The 20,910-nt window shown below is 40.2% G+C and overlaps 1 protein-coding gene across 2 annotated transcripts; it reads right to left on the bottom strand.

Moving 5' to 3' along the window:
• Positions 1-6,683: 6,683 nt before the first annotated feature.
• On the bottom strand, positions 6,684-17,520 carry LOC106927767 (protein phosphatase 1D). Of its 2 annotated transcripts, none has more exons than XM_015003544.2 (6): positions 16,825-17,520; positions 13,249-13,477; positions 10,958-11,082; positions 10,048-10,229; positions 9,657-9,881; positions 6,684-9,481 (listed from the first exon to the last, which is right to left on the bottom strand). In XM_015003544.2, exons 1-6 carry the CDS (start codon positions 17,348-17,350, stop codon positions 9,107-9,109), a joined length of 1,662 nt encoding a protein of 553 aa, XP_014859030.2. In that variant the 5' UTR covers positions 17,351-17,520; the 3' UTR covers positions 6,684-9,106. The 2 variants fall into 2 exon arrangements, with proteins under 2 accessions (XP_014859030.2, XP_087867560.1); XM_088011434.1 differs by having other exon boundaries at positions 6,684-9,478; positions 16,825-17,514.
• Positions 17,521-20,910: the final 3,390 nt, after the last annotated feature.

The raw sequence follows: 20,910 nt of genomic DNA, 5'->3' as shown, positions 1-20,910 counted from the left end.
ACATGCAAACTCCATTCAGAAAGACCTGGGCTGGGAATCAAATCCAGAACCTTCTTACTGCAAGGCAACAGCTCTACCAACTGCACCACTGTGCAGCCCGTAGATAAAACAGTGGTCAGGCAATTGCAGAATAGCTTGGGGTGAAATGCTGGTAGTAGTTGACCATGCCAAGAAATGATCGAATGCGTGAATGAGATGGAATGATACCATCTGGCTCCATGAGATCTGTAGTGAGCATGTTGCTGATGGACTCCACTAGAGAAGGCTCTGTAGAAACACCATACTTGTCAATTATGTGACCAAGAAACTTCACAGATCTTCTCAGCAGCCAACATTTCTTTGGAGCCAGTTTGATGTTATGGTAACGGAGACGACCAAACACCATCTCCAACCTCTCGAGAGCCACTTCCTCAGATGGTCCAAACACCAGCAAATCATCGAGGTAACATAGCAGGCTGAGAATGTTCTGGTCACCAAATATTGAGGTCATCATCCTCATAAAACTGGTAGGGCTGTTGCACAGGCCTTGGGGAAGTCTGTTGTATTCATACAACCCCATGGGAGTCGTAAAGGCGGAGTATTTACGGTCATCTTCATGGAGTGGCATGTTGTAAAAGCCAGACGTGAGGTCCATTGTGCTGAAGAACATGTTTCCTCCCAAGACAGCCAAGCAGTCAGCCTGATGTGGTAGGGGATGAGCATCCTTCAGGGTCCGTCTGTTGAGCCATCTGAAGTCTGTGCAGATCTGTAAGTCACCGTTCTTTTTCCAAACAAGGACAAGAGGTGAGGCAAATTCACTTGTCAATTTCCGTATAATTTCTTTCTCCTCCATCTCATTCCGGACTTGACGGAGCTTCTGACACTCAGCAGGAGGTACGTGGCGATAGGGCAGCCGAAAGGGTCTCTCGTCAGTGAGCCGGATCCTGTGTATAAATTCTTTTGCTTCTCCACAGTCTAAGTGGTGGCGGGAGAAGACATCCTCATAACTGATCACTAGATCTGCCAGCTTTCTCCACCAATCATCTGACACATCACGAGACTGTAGGTCCAGATCCCCCAGACCAGCACTTCTCCGTTTTTCCTGTATATTGTCATTGTTTTCTTCTGCAGAATCAACATCAGTGGTGGCCTGATATGAGCATGTTACATCTTGTATATCTAGGTCCTCCATAGCAAGACAGGTGTATATATCAGCCAGTCTAGCGTTCTTACGTATGGTGACAGGACCACTGGAAGCATTTAAAATCTTGAGAGGGACTAACCCATCTCCCCAGAGCAGTATCACAGCTCTCGCCACCAAAATGCCACTGGGAGCGGAATGTGACGATGTGGGCTCAGACATCACAGTCAAACCAGGTGATAACTTTGTGCCCTTGGGAAGTTTGCCCCATACAAGATATTCAGTGCCGGCCTCCAGAGTAACAGCTGTGTTACATCTCACCGTGCCAACTTTGTCTGGGATATTCTCACCAGACCAACGGTCCAGGCCAGCAAGAAGGGAGAGGAACTCCTTGAGTTCTGGGAGACCTTTGCGAGGTGTGAAAACTGCTGCCTAGTAAGAGGAGTCTTTCTTTAATAGGTGTAACAGTCGCCTGATGACATTGGAGCCCAGAAGCAGATCAGTCTGTTGGTTTTTCACAACAAAAGTGGGGACTGACAACTGGCATCCATAGATCTCCATATTCAGATCTACTATTGAGGTTGGTCTTACTCTGGAACCACCACATCCTACAAATACAATGTCAGTAGTCTCCTGGTGAGAGATTACAACACCGGCGTTAATCAGTGACTGTAGGGCTACGTCGCTCAATGAGCATGCCATTGAACCACTAGCATGGCACCAAGAATTAATTTGTCATTAACTTTGACATTTGTGTAGAATAAACTGTCACTTTTTTTTACTTTTTGTGTGCTTTGCATAATTATATTTTCAGACTCATTTAGTCTTTGAATATTTTGGTACAGTTCAGCACCATCAAATATGTGGCAGGAATCACTTCGACCCATGCGGCCTCCCTTCAGGCACAGGTCGCTTAGTTTCCCTGCACATTGTCTGTTGGGACAGCTCTGTTTGGACAAGACCGCCTTGTGTGGTCAGGACTGAAACATGTGAAACTAAGGCGGTCTGAACAGCAGTGGGCTTCTGTCGTGTGCTTGTCATCATTGGATATGCGACAGTTTATAACAGGTCTGGGTCGACCCTATGTGCACTTGTGGCGATCAGATGATACCTGGCCACCAACCTGGACTTTATCAAGGACCTGCCTGAGTATAGACATCACCTCTCCAAGCATGGCTCCTTCTTGTGGGAGACTGAGCTGCTGACTTTGTGGAACTGGAGCAAAAGGTTGGTACTGCACTTGTGAGAACTGGCAGTCCTGCTTTGCAGGTTGCAGGACAGGAAGGTAAGACTGTGGAGAAGGGGGATCTAATGTAGCGGCCAGCTGCTGGTTCTGTACCATCAAAGGGGAACATGAATTTGGTGGAGCCTCAGAGGCAGGTTGTACATTGTAAGAGCACAAAACATTATTTGATCTTTGTGCACCACCAGGGACTTGGGATTCAATATGTGTGTCATAGCAGAACAGTAGGGCTGCAGATGGTTTGTGGATTGGTGTTTTGATCCTGGACACACTCTCTCTGGTGCTCATCTAGCCTCTCCTGGATGTCTTTTGACGTCCATTCATGTATTTGCTTGTACTTAAATACTGAAGTCAGTTCTGCATCAGGGCAGTGTTTTACAAACATTTTAGCAATTTCACTGCTCATATCGTCAGTTTGTTTTCCCTGACACTTTAAACCTTCTTCAGCCATATCTGCAGGTTTGTTGAGCAGAATCCAATAGTCAAAAGCGTCCTCTTTTTGAAATGGCAGTGTGGAGTAGAAGTCTTGCAGCGGCAGGCAGGAGGATGTGTGACTGAAGTATTGTATCAGTATGTTATACATCACATCTGGGGAGCATGTAGCATTTAAAACAGGGTCACTTTTAAGACCAATCTTAACCACATCTCTGGCTCTGCCCATTAGCCTCCAAATAATGTGAACCTAACTGATAAATCATGTCACTTAATAGGTGTAAGTCATGGCCAGTAGATGTAGAGTGGCTTGGGCCCCCAAATGACATCGGCCTTATAGGTGTCTCAGCTGGATAGAAAGCTAATCCCTGAGGCCTATTACTTGCAGGTAACATGGGTGAGGCACAAAAATCTGACCCAACTGCCACTCCTGACTGAAAAGTGAGACCCATTACACCTCTACCTCTCCCAAAGGAGGGTTGACTGTTCACATTTGGTTGGAATCTTTCTGCCATTTCAAAATGGAAGACTGAAAATAAAACACTCAAAAATCAGTCACTTATTGGCAATGAAGCCAATATTCTGCCTTCAGTCCTTTAACCTTGTGGCCCAGGTGTCTTGAAGTGAAGAGGTAGCTTGTAGGTACATGACACAACAACCAAGGCGAACAGCAACAAGCTGATCAGGAATCATAGTCATGGCACCAGTGCAACTCTTCTTGTTTAGTCGTCAGTCCCCTAGTACAATACAGAATAAAAAACTCTTCACAATGTGGCTTTGACTGCAGGCAAGTAGTCCGACAGGCTCCACCAGCGCTCCTCAGAATTCTTTATTATTATTTTTTAGATTTGATCGTATAAACAATGTCATGTTTGGTTGCAGTTTACGGACCGACATGCACGAACACAATCAGGAGACGCGTGTACAAAACAATAAAGAAGTTTATTGAAAAAAGGGGAAAGGGTTGGGGGAAAAACACGGAGCAGGAGTCAGGAAGGGATAACCAGTTCAGCCACTGTCAACGAGAGGAAGCGATTAGTATCTGCGAATCCAGGGAGGTGGATGAATATATATACTGAGGAGGGGAAAGGCTTACTAGGAGCAGATGGAAGTTCTCTTGGGAGCAGAGAAAGACCCAGGGGCGGCGTGGAGAGGCAACGAACCGTTGGAGGGCGGACAGGTAAGTCTGGCTGAGTGGAGGAGCGAGCTGGCGGCTGGTCGCGGTCCGGGATAAACGATCCACAGAACTCTTCTCTCGAGGAACTCCGGAGGAATCCAGGTAAACCTAATAAGAGGAAAAACACAGGAGGCGATTATCTCGGGGAAATGCTCAGAGGGCCTTACTCTGGAACGATTTGTTACCGAGGTAAACAAACACTCAGGCAAGGGAGTGTCAGCTCGCCGCTTCTTTGCTGCCACAGGTGTGTCCCTGGGTTCGACCACACGCTTTTCCAGGGGCTCTGCTCCTAGGCGGCATCTGGTGGAGGAAGTGGGAAGCGGCAGGCTTCCAAAAAACAAAAGGACAAAACAAAAACAAACCACCGATCCTGACACAATAAATATAACAGTTAACAAATTTCCAAAAACAAAACAAAACATTCTTATTCAATGAATCAATCAAAAATAACTAACAGTAAAATAACAGACAACTGTTATACCAGTTGACAAGTAAAACATTCACAAAACATTTTATAAATAAATTTATACTTTGAACCCACCTAGTAAAACACAGAATAAAAAACTCTTCACAATGTGGCTTTGACTGCAGGCAAGTGGTCCGACAGGCTGAAAAATAAAAGACACGGTTAGCGTCGTGACTGAGTGGTCAGCCACGAACACCAACCGCAGCTCCCACTCATAGGGTCACATCTTTCCAGCCCAACCACGAGAAAAACTTTACAAATTATATTTGTAGATGTTAAATATTCTTACAGTATTTCGTTAATTGTTGAACTAGAAAAATATGACCCTAAGTAAAAAAAAAAAGAGGCGAAGAGCTGCCTCTCTCGCACCTACCTCCACCAGAGCTCCTCAGAATTCTGGTGGAGGAAGCCGCGAGAGTGCCTGACGGACCCGTTGCATGCAGTCACTAATCACACCACTAGGTGGCTCCAAACAAACGCATTGATCAAAAATCTCATAAACACATACAACTCTGTAATCATTTAGATCAAAACTCACAGACACACACAAGCTTTTATCTCTGTTACATAAGTAAACCTCAAAATTTGTCAAATAAATTGTATTTTAATTAACACAAATGCATTGGCGACTAATATGCACATTCTATTTCAAAGCAAGAAAATTGGAAAAAGTAGTTGAATATGATATTTAACAGAAAGTCAAGAAATGTAAAAAATGTTAAAATGTAAAAAAAAAATAGCAGTACACACATCATTCTTTACAAACTCAAAAATATACTGTATAATATAAGAAATGTTTGAAAATTCAACTTTCCTCAGAATTATAAACTAATATTTAGTTGCATAACCAAGGTTTCTGATAACTGCTTCACATCTGTGGTCCATGGAGTCAATCAATTTCAGACACCCGTCAACAGGTATTGCAGCCCAGTACAGTTGTACTATGTTCCACAATTCCTCTGCATTTTTTGGTTTTACCTCACAAACAACATTTTTTTATGTCAGCCCACAAATTTTCTATTGGATTAGGATCCAGGGATTGTGCTGATCCATTATTTGAATTCTATTTTTATGGAACCATGATTTTGGTGGTGTGCTTGGGGTCATTGTCTTGTCGAAACACTAATTTCAAGGGCATGTCCTCTTCAGCATACGGCAATATGACTTCTTCCAGTACTCTGGTGTACTCAAACTGATCCATGACCCCTGGTATGTGATATATAGGACCTCTTGTACACAAGAAACATCCCCACTTCATGAAGCTTGAACCACCATCCTTCACCGCCTTCACTGTGTACTGTGGCTTGAATTCAGTGTTTGCAGGACATCTGACAAACTGTCTGTGGCCCTTAGAACCAGAAAGAACAATCTCACTCTCATCAGTCCATAAAATATTACTCAATTTCTTTGTAGGCCAGTCACTGTGTTCTTTGGCAAGTTGTAACTGCTTCAGCACATGCATTTTATTTTCACAATGGGACTTTGTGGAGGTTTCTTGCTGGTAGCTTGGCTTTACGCAGATGTCTGATTGTTAAAGTACTCACAGACAATGTCAGGTCTTTGTTGATCCTCCTGGAGCTGATCATTGGCTGAGCCTTTGCCATTTCGGTTATTGACTATTCCATTCAAATAATTGTTTTTCATTTTCTTTCTCGCCTTTCTGGTTTTGGCTGCCATTTTAAAGAGTTTGAGATCATTTTAGCTGAACAGCCTATCTTTTCTGCACTTCTTTATGTTTTTTTCTTCTTTTATTATTTTTTTATCAAAAAAAATCGCTCTTCTTCTGAACAGTGTCATGAGTGTCCCCTTTTACTGTTTTTCCAAGGACAAATGCAAATCCAGCCCATGCAATGTCAGTTACCTTGATCCTTCAACAAGGATCACCTGCATAACATTTTTTTTCACATAATCAATGACCTCACTAACTGAACTGCACTGCTATTTGTTTTAGCACACCCCTTTCAGTAAATGAATCAGTTTCACAGAATTAGCAGCATGCATATCATGCCTGTTGGTATCCTATACCTTTACTAAACCTTCTAGAAACTTGTTTGTAGTGTAGAAGAAATTCTAACACAAACAATGTTTTATCTTGCTAGTGATGTGGGTCTGCTATTATTTTGAAAACAACTGTATGTTGTTTTTAAACAACATACAGTTGTTTTTGAAAACAACTGTATGTTTCCTTGAGATTAATAAAGTACTACCTAACCTAAGTTAAAGTAAAAATGTCTACAAGTGAAAATTTATTATTTGACTTCAGGGAAAATTATTTTAATAAGTTCATTTCTGGAATAAGTGGTTTTGCTTTTCTCCACATTTACACTGTAGACATGCACAACAGCTTTTAAAACTAGGGTTGGAAGTGAAAAAATGACATTTCATAAGCATTTTTCAAGAATAAAATTACAGATCTGAATCAAGAGACCCAAAGCCAGGTAACAGAATGTACATATCTACAGAATGAGTCAAACATAAAGATGAGTAGATCAACACAATATTTTTCCCTGACAATCCATAATGCTACCAACTGGAGAGAGGGAGACAGATCTGTGTGTGCGTGTGTGTGTCATGTGCTCAAATGATTCACACAGACGATGCTTATTTGGTGATGCCAGGCAGCATACCGATTTGCTCAGCGAAAGAAAAAGAAAAAAACACATGCAACATCAAACAGGGTTTGGGAGATTCATCAGTCTTGGGTATTGGTCATTCTGTTCAGATTGATTTTTTTTTACAATAATTTTACACCAATCCTCAAGGCAAAAGGGCTTGGCTTCTGTAGAACTTCACACGTCTGTAACAAGGATGCTTCGACAGGTGTTTCACAGCCATGCCACAAACTCAGATTTTTATCTTTAGGTTCTTTTATCATTTTAATTGCCTTCCTACTCAATTCCACATAATTCTCATCTCCCTTCAGTGTTCTATATTGGATTTCTCTTATTGAAGTGGATTTTAACTAGGCCAGTCAGCAAAAAGGAGCCGTTGTGAATGGTGATGTAGTTTCTGTGCCGTTCAAGAACTGCAGTCTGCCTACCGCTGTAGTTTGACAGAGGAGGAAGTGAAGGAAGTCATTCAGTCTGTTAGCCACACTTCCAAATACCGAATCAACATTAAAGCTGGAGTAACTTTTATTAAAAATATATATGACATATTTGATAACTGTCACTATGTCATGATAGTATAAGACAGATAATCTGTAAAAAATAATTTAGCTCATCTGGTTCCTCTCAGCAATAACTAGAAACATCCTATTAGAGCCAGGAGGAGGGCCTTAGTCCTGACAATCATGCTCGTGCCCATCTCCAGTAAGAACTATGACTGCACAATATTGGAAAATCTTGGGCTGCTGATAATATTGCAATAATTATCAGTTGTCATATATGCCCATTTTCTACTTTCCTCTCCATCTCATCTCTGTTTCCATCACTCTGTGACCTTTAGCATTTTGGATAATATCATTAGTGTCGGGTAGGAACATCTGGTGTGCTATAAGTCTGTCAAACTGAATATTATATTAGTGAGAAAAATGGAAATTTATGACACTTGAAATAAAGTCAAACTGATTGTATTCCAAACAGTTCTTAGTGACATAAATATTGCACACACTGATTCTGCAGATTCTTGTAGACAGAATCCACTGATTTCATGAGACTCCCATGTCTGAACATGACATCACTCTAAATTTCTTTTAGTGCAGCTACAAAAACAGATCTGTCTTAAAAATCGATTAAGACAGAATTGCCAATTGGAGAACGGGCAAATGTCTAGAATAAACACACCAAACAGTTGAAAAGTGTTACTAAAAATACAACTATAAAATATATGAGGGAATAGGATTCCTAAATGATGCAATATTTATCAAGGGTTTAACATGTATAAGAAAATCAAACATCATCTCACACTGACAATTCATATAAATATACAGAGTACTAGCTTACTGATTTGTTTACTGTAGTAGCACCTTCTGTTTGTATTCAAGATAAGTACTCAGTGATTAAATAAAATACATGTCAAAACTCAAGGTCCATTTAACATGGAAGCTGTGGGGTGCACATCTAGAAGGAATTTTCATGTTCTGTCACACAATAAAATAATGTATAAAAATAGATTCATTTTGCATACAGTTCTACATACTTAAATACTCAGCTATAAAATTCATAATATTTACACCAGCAACATTATGCATACCCAATTCTTCCACTTATTACCACACATTGTGGTAGCATAAGCCCCAATTTACATTTGAATATGCAGGATTTAGAAGATCTAATGGGTGTACTTCAGATTAAAATAAATTCTCTTCAATTCATATTTTAATAAGTGACTTTTCCACAATATACCAAACACTGAAGGTGAAGAAAATAATTTGTATTATTAGGAACCAACATAGGTTCTCCACCACAGTAAGGCCAATAATGTTTATGGTAAACTGGCTGCAGCCCAACATTCTGATACAAGCGTCCCACTCCCTCAGCATCGATACTGCTTCACCAGCATTTTAGGAATCAAAAGCAAAAAAATCAGATGAGAAAACGTTTTAAGTATGATTTGATTAAACATTTAGCCCAACCTTTAACCAAGGTTGTTCTGTGACCATGTCAGAGATGCAATCATCCCAAACAGGAAGCCATGGGAGACAAAGATAACAGCTGGTGTGTGTTTTCAGCAGACACACACTGTGATCTTGTTATGCTGCTGTAGAATGGGAGAGACAGATTCCTTCTGTTTCTCCTCAGTGTTGTGCTGGACCAGCGGTGGCCTGTCAGTTCTGCGTTTAGCCTTCTTTGTCAAAAGGCCTGATGAAGGGGATCCATTCAGAGTTCTTTTGATGGATGTCTTCCCGCTTACTGTTCTGTCAGCTAGACTGGAGTGACTGGGCGAGTCCATGGTGCTGTTTGAACACAGAGGTGACAGACTAAAAGGGTCCGACAGAGTCATGTGGTAGAAACTGTTGCTTCCAGATAGTCCATCCCGACGCTCCAGAGCAGGGAGCAGCTCAGACATGGCAGAGGTAGAGTCTTCATCTGGAGGTTGCTGCTGGAACCATAAACATAGGTGGGTTATTAAGCAGGAATATCAATTAAAGTTTTTCAAAATGCAGTATCTCATAAAAGGATGTGTTAAATGAAATGGAATGTTTAAAACCAATGAAAAAATGGCTGGTTTCATTGTGAGAATTATTCTAAAAGAATTTGCTTTGAGTCATCCGTACCTGTAAGAGCGGAGTGTCTGCACGAGATATAGATGTAGGAGGACACTGGGACACTTTGGCCAGGTCCAGTAGCACCTCTTCATTGTGGAATGTTTCTTTGGAGTCCCCCGTTTCCAGCAGGGCAATCACGATAGCGCTGGTGTTGTCAGCACGCAACATGCGCTGGCGCCACCGCAGCAACGAATGGCTCACAAGCTGCCTGGCACTTGAAACGCCACATGGTACCTGGAATGATGAATGCTTGTTATTGTTCTGATGATGGTTGATAATGAGATGGACCTTATTGATTAGCCATTACACATGAAACAGTCTTTTGACCAGGCTTCCTTATCTGACCGTTAATATAAAAACTACAAAGTACCAGAGAATCACATCAACCCAAACAGCTTACCACTTCCTCATCGTTCTTCTGACACATGGAGATGGCCTCTTGAGGTGGCACCATATTCCAAAGACCATCACTCCCCAGGACGATGTAGCGGTGCTTTCGAGGGTCAAGAATAACAACGCTGGTGTCTGGCTCAGGAGAAACCACAAACTCTCCACTGTAGAAGTCATAACTCCACAAATCACCTGTGTTGTGGAAGTGAAAAAATAAATATCAATGTAGCTGCATCAATGATGGAAAAAAGACCATCATGTTTTAAGAAGGTGTTAAAGGTAAAAAAAAACCAGTTGTAATCACAAGCTCCAGATAGATGTTGCCTTGAAAGTAATCCACACCACACTGACAATTCCTCCTGCCATAGAACCTTTTATGTAATGACATCCAACTCACTATCAAAGTAATGAATGTTTCTTTATTTTTTGTAGAAATTTTAAAAAGATGAACAGAATGGTTTCCAGTATGTTTATTGATGTAACTCATGCCTCTGTAATGAAGATGTACAAGATGACGTCGTCATTTGTGTCCCTGATTAAGACACTTCACCCGCCTTGCCTGCTGGTGTTGGTCAGAATGGATGACGGCGCAAAACTACTGGCCTGGCTTCCATCAGACTGCCCCAGTCTGTAGCTACAATCCAGTAGTTTTCCATCATCTGTGTGTGAATTTGGTCTTCAAGGTTTCAATTTGATATATAAAGGGCATTATAAACAACATTGATTATTATTATATAATTAAACAACTAAGCTGGATTGTTGCAGTCATTGTTGCTACAATGGTTTATTTTTTTTAAGTTAATATTAATATTTAAGCTTCTGAAATAAATTTCTGAGCTTTCTGAATGGCCAAATCATCTGTTCAGGCAGCACCAGATGTGGCGTAATTGATTGAAATTGTCTTGTTGGTTGTTTCTCACCTAAAGCTCGAGCAACAGCCAAGAAAGGTATCTGGTCAATAACGGTGCTCCGACGAACTGGACCATTGTGACTGAGTCTGGGCCTCTTCCAGACCACACGGTTCACTCCTGACTTCTTGATCACACTGAGAGAGATACAAGAAGAGAGGGGTTTACATGTGCATCAAGCAAAGTCCACATAAAAATAAAATAAGTTTTAAGCAACAGTAAGGTGTTGCTCACCTCCTTTAATACATTTCTTGTCACAGCAACAGGTCAAACCTACTTCTCTATGAAACTTACTACTCTCATCCACAGTGAACAGATCTAGGATTAAAATATTAAAATTCTAATAAACTTCTAATGACAATGAAATAAAATAAAAAATTAAGATTTTAACCAATTTGACTTTATGTAAACATGCTAGAATAAACCTTGTGTTTTTAAAGTAGCTTCACCCACTTAATATGGGAGAAAAATTGCAACCGAACTAAAATTTCAGCTGGCTATGTAAAATAACATTATAATCATTACTCATGATTTAATCCACAGCCTTTACAACAGTAAGTATTGCTCCAGCCTCATTTTACCCAACATTTACCTGCACCTGCATGTTCCTCTGACTTGTAGAGCAAGTGAAGCAAGTTCTGGTGACAGAAACTACAAACATCTAAAATCTTTTAAAAGGCTGCATAAAACTGCAAAAAACAAGGTCTACAGTACCCTTAAATACGCCAATAGCTTCACAAGCTTGGTCAAATATGTAAAAACAACACAACTTTAATTTGTTCAGTTCAATTAGGTCAAAGATGTACAACAAAAAAATATGCTGCAACAAACTTTCTTTCCAAAGAAAGAATGATGTCACTCAGAGCACAAAGCATAGCATTAGACTGAATAGATCCGTCTTATGGATTGGTAACATTGTCACTATACCCGAGCTAGATTATTTTTCAATACTGGGATCTAGGGCTGTTGTAAACGAATATTTTAGTAATCGAGTAATCTATCGATTATTCTTACGATTAATCGAGTAATCGGATAAAAAAAAAATTCTAAAATGAAATATTGGTAAATCTGGCATAATACCGGTGTTACTATCAGATATCAATATCAGTCCAATTTTTCATATTTGAGCATCCCTAACAGTTGCTTTTTTGTAGTTTAGAAAACTAACCTGTAACAATAATAGCTCACTTTCTAAGTTAACCAGAAGAAAAGTTATAGAAAAATCTGAAATTATATTGAATTTAATAACAAAGAGGCAGGCTCACAAATGTGCTTATAAAAAATGTCTACAATCCAGCTTTTAGTTTATGTATTCATCTTCAGTGAGTTTAATAGATTAATTAAACTCACCTTGCCACCTAACCTGTCACGCTTTGGGTTTGAAAATACGGGAAATGCCGCTTGCAGTGGGAGGAGAGGGCGAATGAACGAACGTAAGATGGAGGGGAGGAAATAGACCAGCGGACTGACGAACCGTTAGACCGGGGACGAACACGGGGGGAAGCAATACGGGATATTTACGACACCTTCACTGGTCACACTCAGAAACTCATCTACCAGCCATGTACGATGCGCTCCGCCACCCGTTTCTTCAGACCGGGATATGAAATTTATTGTGCGGTTCGTCGGTAAAGCTACATTTACACGGTAAGCATCAGCTACTCAGCCGCCCGCCCTGTTCAGTCTATCCGCTCACCTCAGCGCTCTTCCCGCCGTTCGCTTTCAACCAGCAGCCCCGGAGGAGAAATGCTGCCGTACTCCAGGCATTCCCCCAGTCATTTTAAGGATGCTTATTGGTTCCCCAAAAACGATAAAAAGTCGGGCATTATCATCAATCAATAAAATCCCCACGGGCCAATCTTGCAGATTGGACTTTATGCCGCTGAGACTTAGCTTTTGTCAACAACTCAGAGGCGGAAGTGAGAGCTCCGCGCAACGCAAATGAAGTCCCGGCCGGAACACGGTGCGCTAACTAATAAAACATAAATTAACGAAGCTTCGAGGCAGGTAAATTTTCCTCGAGGAATTTTAGTAATCGAGGTACTCGAATCATTCGAGGAATCGTTTCAGCCCTACTGGGATCGATACAGTATTGTTATTGGTTAATTTATGAAAACGCCCATCCCCCAAAGCTTCAGTGGGTTCTCATCCAGAAAGGTATTTAGGCATTTTTCATTGTTGCTCTAGTCATTCCTTTCCGATTAATCCAAAATTTCCAGATATTACAGCAGTGTCTACTTCTAAATGTTCCTGATTTAGCCTGTCATCAATGTGTGCAGAGCCAGAGAAAAATGTTGGTTTACCTTCCTCCAAGACCTTCAATACGTTCTCTCTCTTTGGGTAATTCAGGCTTGTGGTCCTGGGTCACTTCGACAGCTTTGATGAATGGGACTGAAGGATCATCCTGGACACCCAGAACTATGGCTGAATCTCCAACATGAGCCACATACATGCGGTTTCCTCTGAGCACTACAACACTGGCTGTGGTGCCTGATGTACTAGGAAGCCCTGTGAGAGTTTTTGGCCATTCAGCTGTGAAGAACAATACAAAGACAATACATGTTTACTGATTGTTTAATGCTCATTAGGGGTTCCATGTTAACCACTTGGCTGACACCAAAAAACAATGTACAGTACAGAAAAGTGCATTCAAAAATATATATGCATAAAAATGATTATAATATTGTTGCTCAGCAGTTTTTTTCCTTCTGTTTTTAAGCTTAGTTCTCTGATAGCAACTCAGATTTTAAGGACAAGCATCGTCCAGAAACTGGCGTAACGCTGACCTCAACAGACATGTGCAGTGTTAACTACCGGGATAGAAACTGTGACTTGCTTAAAAATGCAGCTGATATGCCCCGGCAAGTCCAGCCCGACACAAACACACCCACTGAGACAGTATCTGAACAACCCAAACTCAGCAAAACATGTCTATAGTCATCCAAGCTAACTATAGAAACTAAATTTCATGTTTGACTATAAACACAACAGATGTCGTTTATAGTTTTGAATCAGCTCTGCTTGATTCCGTGAACATCCTCGGTGATAGGGTTAGGTGCTTTGTTTACAGTCCCCGACACGGTGGCAGCAGCTAACACTGCTACAGCTAACACCGCTAGGTACGTACAGGGCTGAAGTTGGCATCCGATTTAACACACGAGTTCATTGTATGCCATTTTGGATTTTGATATATGGCTGCAATCATAAGTCAAACATGTACACAATTATTATCTATCGATTTGCAAAACTTTCACTGGCTTTGACTGGCTTCATGCATGTTAGATTACATTGATAGAGAAGCAGAGGTACCCTTACTGGCACAATCGGAATTACACTTAACTACTACTACCATATGCTATATCCAGAATACATATATAATTATTTCTTCTGTAGATTTTGCAGCCTCATGCAAGTACTTCTATAGGGTATACTTTGTCTCGTGTTCAGGAATTTATTTCTCACAGATCCCATGAGTTGACAACAAACTCTGAGAATATTATGCTAAAGAATTGCCTATGCTACTACGAGAACAAATATTCCATAGTTTTACTGTAGATCTTTGGATAAATACCAAGACTCATTTTCAAGAATTTCTTCTTGGCATTTAGCACATAACTGAAGGAAGCTTTACCGCCACCAACCAGTAAGGAGTGTGGACCATGCGACAAAAAGAATAAATTACCCTGTTATGCAAATAACACCGTTTTAAAAAATAAAACATAGCCTGATATCCTCTGCTTCCTGAATCTTTCTGCAATAAATCAACAATGTCTAATTTCATTTTCATATTACTAAAGATTAACTAACTTGATTTTCTGAATCTGATGATATTGTCTCATCTTCCCCACAATCACATTTTCCCCGTTTCCTTCTTAAAAGTAAGAAATGGACACATTCAGTTCCGAATTGCAGAATAATTGTCTCTTCTCTCCTATTCCTTTCTGATCTTCTCATTTCTCAAAATTTCCTTTGGATTTTATAAAACCACCATCCTTTCCTTTCTTCCTTTTTAAAGAATTTATTTCATCCACAAAGGCCAGTGTCCTGTGTTTCAGAAACGTTTCTGTTCCAACACATCTGATTCAAGTGACCTAATTAGCTCCTTATCGTGGCATTAAATTTTATCTGAAGACGGACATACCAGTGACCCATACATTGGTTTTCAATGTCATGGAGAACTTACTTTGGACAACACTGGTCTACACACCATAGATTCTTTAAAACTCAGGTTTTGAACACTGATCCTCAGGACCTGATTTCCTGCATGTTTTACTGCCCTGAGTAGGGGTGGTAAACACCTAAAACATACCTGTTTTAAATAAATGAGTGATTAATGGCTTCTGTAGCACTTGATGGGTGAGGAGGCATCATTTTTTTCCAGGTGTGTTGGAGTAGAGAAACATCTAAAACAACAGGCTTGTTGCTTTCAGAATAAAATTTAAGGTTTTATTGATTTTTTTTAAGGTGTTTGAACTCCATGGGACCTTCCTACTTACCTGAGCTCTTGCAGCCCTACACCCCACCCAGAGCCCTAAAGTCAACTGACCAGCTTTTATTGTCTGTCCCTAAAGCTAGGCTAAAAACTAGAACGGACAGAGTCTTTTCTGTGCCGGCACTCAGACTGTGGAACAGTCTCCATCCGTCTGTTAAGCTTTCTCAGCAAGTAGGTCAGTTTAAGTCCAGCCTGAAAACTTATCTATCCTCACTGGCCTTCAAGACCAGTTAAAGAGAAAAGGTAAAGGATTGAAGATAATTGTTGCAGCTAAAATTTTAAATTGTTTGGTTTTTATTCATGCCATTAACTTTTTTTATCTCTGCCAATTTTATATTTGTCTTATTAGTTTTACTAAGCTTAATTTTATTTCTATTATCTAACTGTGATGTGTGTTGTGAAGCATTTGGTCAGCTGATGCTGTTGTAAATGTGCTATATCAATAAACTTTGACTTGACTAAAATGGGAAAGACCACATATGTGCTTTAAAATACATTTTTTGATTTATGAGACTGAAGGCAGTTGTCTGCCCCTGATCCAGTTTTATTTAAAATGCAAGAAGCACAGGATTTGAAATCCTCAAAACTTTCATAACTAGAATAGACGTTATATTAGGTCATACATGTGACTATCCTTTAAAAACACGTTGCAGGACCAGTGTCCTGCAACTTGTATTTGGATCTGTATTTGTATTTTTGAAGACGGAGTACAAATGTAATTGATTACAGTTTTATTAAAATAGAAATTAGAATTATTCACCTTAACACAGAGATGTCCAAAGTCACTCCTCAAGTGCGGGTATCCTGCATGTTTTGAATATCTCTCTGGTTCAACACACCTGGACCAAATGATGGCTCATTAGCAGGCTTCTGCAGAACAATGTCATGCTAAGGAGATCGTTACCAACCCCAACGAGAGAACTAAAACATGAAGGATACCGGCCTTTGAGAGACTTACTTTGGACACCCCTATCTTTAACATCTTTAGAGTCGAGGAAATTAAATCCAAATCTTTAAAAGACAACGGAATGACCCTTTAAACGAAAATTCAGAGGCATTGAATCCGATACTGACTTCAGTTACGTTAGCGGTCATATTAAATTCGAAAAGAAACGCAAAATACTCTTATTTATACCTAAACCCGACTCAACCTGCGTTTAAAATGAAAACAAACAACTCATGGTGGTCTTGGAACAATAAAACACTTGTCAGACAGTGGAAAATTACTGTTGCCGTAGAACCTTCGAGTAAGGTAGTAACTAGGTGTCGGCAAAACATTCCTGTACGTTCCACAAAGTCAGGTTTTTGGCCATGTTTAAAAAGATGATTACATAATTTCCGACTGGTTGATATTAATTAGAATTTTGGGAGCTGATGTTAAACTTACGTAGCTTCTTCCACATAGCATGGTGGCAGGCTACAAATCCTTTGCGTATAGCCGAGCAGACCTCCCGGTCACAGTCAGACCAGAACCCGCGTTGTTTCTTTATGTATTCCCATAAACAGTCTCGCGCAAACTGCGCAGCCTCGCTACCCCCGTGGCCATCGAACACCGCGAAGAACGCCACGGAACGGCGGGAGCGGCTGGAGTTACTGGGTTGATCTCGAGGTGGACACTCGCTTCCCGGTGAAATGGTTTCCTCAAAAATGTGTTTTTCTTCAGTTCGAACTCGTTCACTTGATGATTCTGTAAGCTGCTCAGTCTCCGCTTTTCCATCTTTAATGTCTGGATGTGAATCCACAGCCGTAGAGCTAACGCTAAAAGCTCCCCCATTACCCGCCTCCTGCTCGCCCGGCGTCGGCTCATCTTCCCCCGGCTCGGGCTCCACTATGACCTCGGTCACGTCTTCCATGTATTTCCTGCCTCCTTGGTCAGTAAAGACACTAACTCGCATCAGCAAGGGGTTTTCCATGGTTCCAGCCCTAAAAAGCTTTTCAAGTTTTCGGATTTGTTGGAATATAAAATTGAAGCTGGGTCAGATTTGAATGCGGAGAAACGTCCTGCCTTTGTTTATGTTCGGGCGTAGTAAGCATGCTCAAACCGTACGTCTTGACGTCAGAAAGTGCTTTCTTCTGATTAAATGACGTGGCAACGCCACTGCGGTTGTTGCCCTCTACAGGTAAATCCAAACCTTTTCTACGCAAATAGGCCACATAATGTAAAATCATGAGCACAGCTGAAATCTGTAGTTCAAGCGTTTTGTTGTGGTTACAGTTCTTTATTTTACAGACTTGTCAGACACATTTATGTAACCGGTGTGTACTATTAATGTCCTTTACTGATGCCTAGACTTATACTGACCATTAACCTTGATGTGTTCTGCATTGTGTTCAGTTGAAGAAGGGACTCAAACCACAGCAGCTGCTGGTTGTTCTTTAATGCAGGTTGCTGGCAGAGGCCTGCACATTTTTTGCTGTCTCTCTTTCTTTAGAATCAGAATCAGATTTATTGACTAAGATTGTGTGTACCAAGAGGAATTTGACTTTGGTTTCTGTGCTCACATTATACCTATCTTATGGAAAATGGTAAAAAGGAAAAAAAGGAACAGTATGTACATGTGAGTGTGTACAGCCATTTATCAAAATAAAGAAAATGCTTATGAATGTGCAAATATGCCATTTATGGTCTCACATAGATGTTCATTGAATAGGGAAAGACACTGTCTCTGTGGCAGTTGGGTTTTAAGTGGCACTCTGTAGCATTGACCTGAAGGTCTAAACAATTTGATATGTGGGGTCTGCAGAGAAACAAGTCCTGGAGAGTCAGCCCTGAGGATTTTCTATGCAGACCTGGTTGTTCATGCCACTCTGGGCCTGTCTTGTTTTGTGGCTGAGTCAAGCTGCACTGATGGATGTGATTGTGTAAAAGACTGACTGAATGAATAATAGCAGAAATTTTACTCATGTAAGAGTAGCATCCATCCATCCATCCATCCATTTTCTGTACACCCTTGTCCCTTGTGGGGTCGGGAGGGGTGCTGGTGCCTATCTCCAGCTAACGTTCCAGGGGAGAGTAAGAGTAGCAATACTTCGTAAAATTGCATTACAGTTACAATTGTCATCTAAACAGTGTTGAGCAGGTTAAGCTCTAGGTTCTGACCACATCAGTAGACCAGCTGATCAACTTCTTGTCTGTATGCAAACTCATCAGTGTCCCGGATGAGACCAATGACAGTGGTGTCATCTGCAAAGATTCTTAAGTTTCATAGATTGATCCACTGAGGTGCAGTTATTTGTGTAAGTTAACTATCTTTTTCTGATCTCTTTGCCAGGTAAGCAAATTGCAGGAGGTCCAGCAGGGGGCCTCCTGCCCTTCTTCAGTTTTGCAGAGGGAACTGTTTACTGCTTCAACAGTCAGTACTAGTTGATTGCTTCAACACCAGTCAGTCAAAAGACTTAATGACCACTGACATCAGGGTGACTGTTAACTTGATATCCTGAGGCCAATATTTTGTCATATCTTGCAAAGTCTGCTGTGACACACCCATGATCAGAATGGAAACCAGTTTAAAGAGTTGTAGATGATAGCCTCTTCTCTGCATTCTAGACAGCATTATGCTTCAATTTAAACACTGAGATTTTCAATGTTGTTTTTTTATTCTTATTATGTTACTTTGTTTGATTATGGTGACATGATTTATAACATGCTTGCAAATACATTCTTAAACTGGATGCAATATGTCATTCCATTCTGCCATTCGATCTATTTCTAATTCATCTTATAAAACACACCTCTGTTGTTGAACTGTCAGGTATATAGCCTTCATTGCAGACTTGTAACATCCACTGGCTCTTGTTCATTTATAGCACCCAGCTAGATCTTTCTCGTCATTATTTAAACCACTACAACAAGAATCCTCTTGACGACACAGTACTCATTCCTCCCAACTTATTAAACTGACAGTCCCTAGAACCAAGTCTCATTTTGTCTTCCTGTTTTCTTACTGCAAATGTCTGTAATTTTTTAAAATCAAAATACACTGCATCTTGACACTTTGATGTTATTTCCTGTTTTTAATCACAGACTAAAGAACCTTAAGTAGTCATGTCATTTTTTGCAGAATGATTACGTTGCTTATTATATGTGTGTAAATGTTGCTATAGCAGTTTCAAGCTAACATTGTAAATACAAAATTGTTCTTAATGTTTTACCTGGTGAAAAACTAACTTTAACTATTGTCACTGCTTACTACAATCATGTTGTTGCAAATGGGTTTTGCCATATTTTCTATTACAGAATTTGCCTTTAAAATGGTTTATTCACTCCAAAATGGATCCTGGACTTCCTCACAGACTGGTGGTGAGGATGGGAAAGCAGGTATGCTGCTGGACTGCTTTAAAAAAATGTACATTGTAAACATGATTCAGGAAAACACTGTATGTTATTGGGATTACTAATTAGGTAAAAAATAATTTTCTTTCGGGAAGTTTTAGGTTCATTTTTAGACTGATAATGCAAAGCACTTGAACTGTTTTCAAGGCATATCTCAAAGTAATGTACTTGTGTGCATCACAAACACAGATAAAAACTTCACTGTCTGGATTTTAGATGTATTGGTGTCTTAATAGCCTTCAGTGTGGATCACACAACATCTAGTCCTAACATCTAGACTGTAGTGGTCTACACTAGTTCCCCCCTAATCTGTCACCGTTGGTTGCAGGTTATAGATCTTGGTTTAAGCACAAATATATTTTATTATAAATCTGGTGTCTATATCAATTGATTTAGCCTGAAACAGAGGAACGGATGTTTCTTAAAAAACAAAATGAAGGATATTGCCATATTTAAAATTCTATGATACTTAAAAGAAGATTTAGGTCTATTTGTCTTTTGTTAAAGATGCCAAAAACACGTTATTTTGCGTTTACAATTATTTTATCTTTATTCTTCCTATTTAAAAAAAAATGTGTAAAAAAAAAAAAAATAAAACAAAAAAAAAAAAAAAAAAACCTTCAATCTCTGGGTTAAATAAAATGGGTAAGCACCATTTACCAGCCGACGAGGGGGCCGGAGTACCATGTAGGCGGAGTTTACGATCCATTTTAAAGCAGAGTAATCCCAGTTCGGTCATATTATGATTTAAAGGACTTTTGATACCAAGAACAAAAATATTTAGAGTTATTGAATCAAATAACTGAATCTACTGAACAGCACAGCACGTATTACAGGCAGTGTTTAACCACTGTAGGTTTGTTTTATATAATCTTATCAAAGACTGCGCATCTGAGATTGCGCTGTCTTGTATTCTTTGGTTTACAGTGACACTGTCAAATTTACTCCCCTAGCCGTGTACATTGTATATGGATTTTCTTATAGCCATATAAGTGAAAAACAAACAAAATGGTGACACTTTGGTTCGTTTCTGCACCTCTTCACACCACGCTCGTAATTACTTCTCCTCGGGTCGTTTTCCGGCTGACCGTTAAGGAGTGAGCTCACCGTTTTCATCGACTGCACTATTACGTCACTGCG

This window comes from Poecilia mexicana, unplaced genomic scaffold (assembly GCF_051168715.1).
Source record: "Poecilia mexicana isolate PSO_F unplaced genomic scaffold, ASM5116871v1 scaffold_13, whole genome shotgun sequence".
In the NCBI taxonomy this organism is placed as follows: Eukaryota; Metazoa; Chordata; class Actinopteri; order Cyprinodontiformes; family Poeciliidae; genus Poecilia; species Poecilia mexicana.
This window is presented reverse-complemented; position numbering and strand designations above follow the sequence as displayed.

Excerpts from the sequence above, each read along its gene's own strand:
- LOC106927767 (XM_015003544.2), bottom strand. The coding sequence starts at position 17,350 with ATGGAAAACCCCTTGCTGATGCGAGTTAGTGTCTTTACTGACCAAGGA. Across the intron at positions 10,230-10,957 it reads GGCTGTTGCTCGAGCTTTAG|GTGATTTGTGGAGTTATGAC; the intron begins GTGAGAAACAAC and ends TCCACAACACAG. Across the intron at positions 9,882-10,047 it reads AGAAGAACGATGAGGAAGTG|GTACCATGTGGCGTTTCAAG; the intron begins GTAAGCTGTTTG and ends TCATCATTCCAG.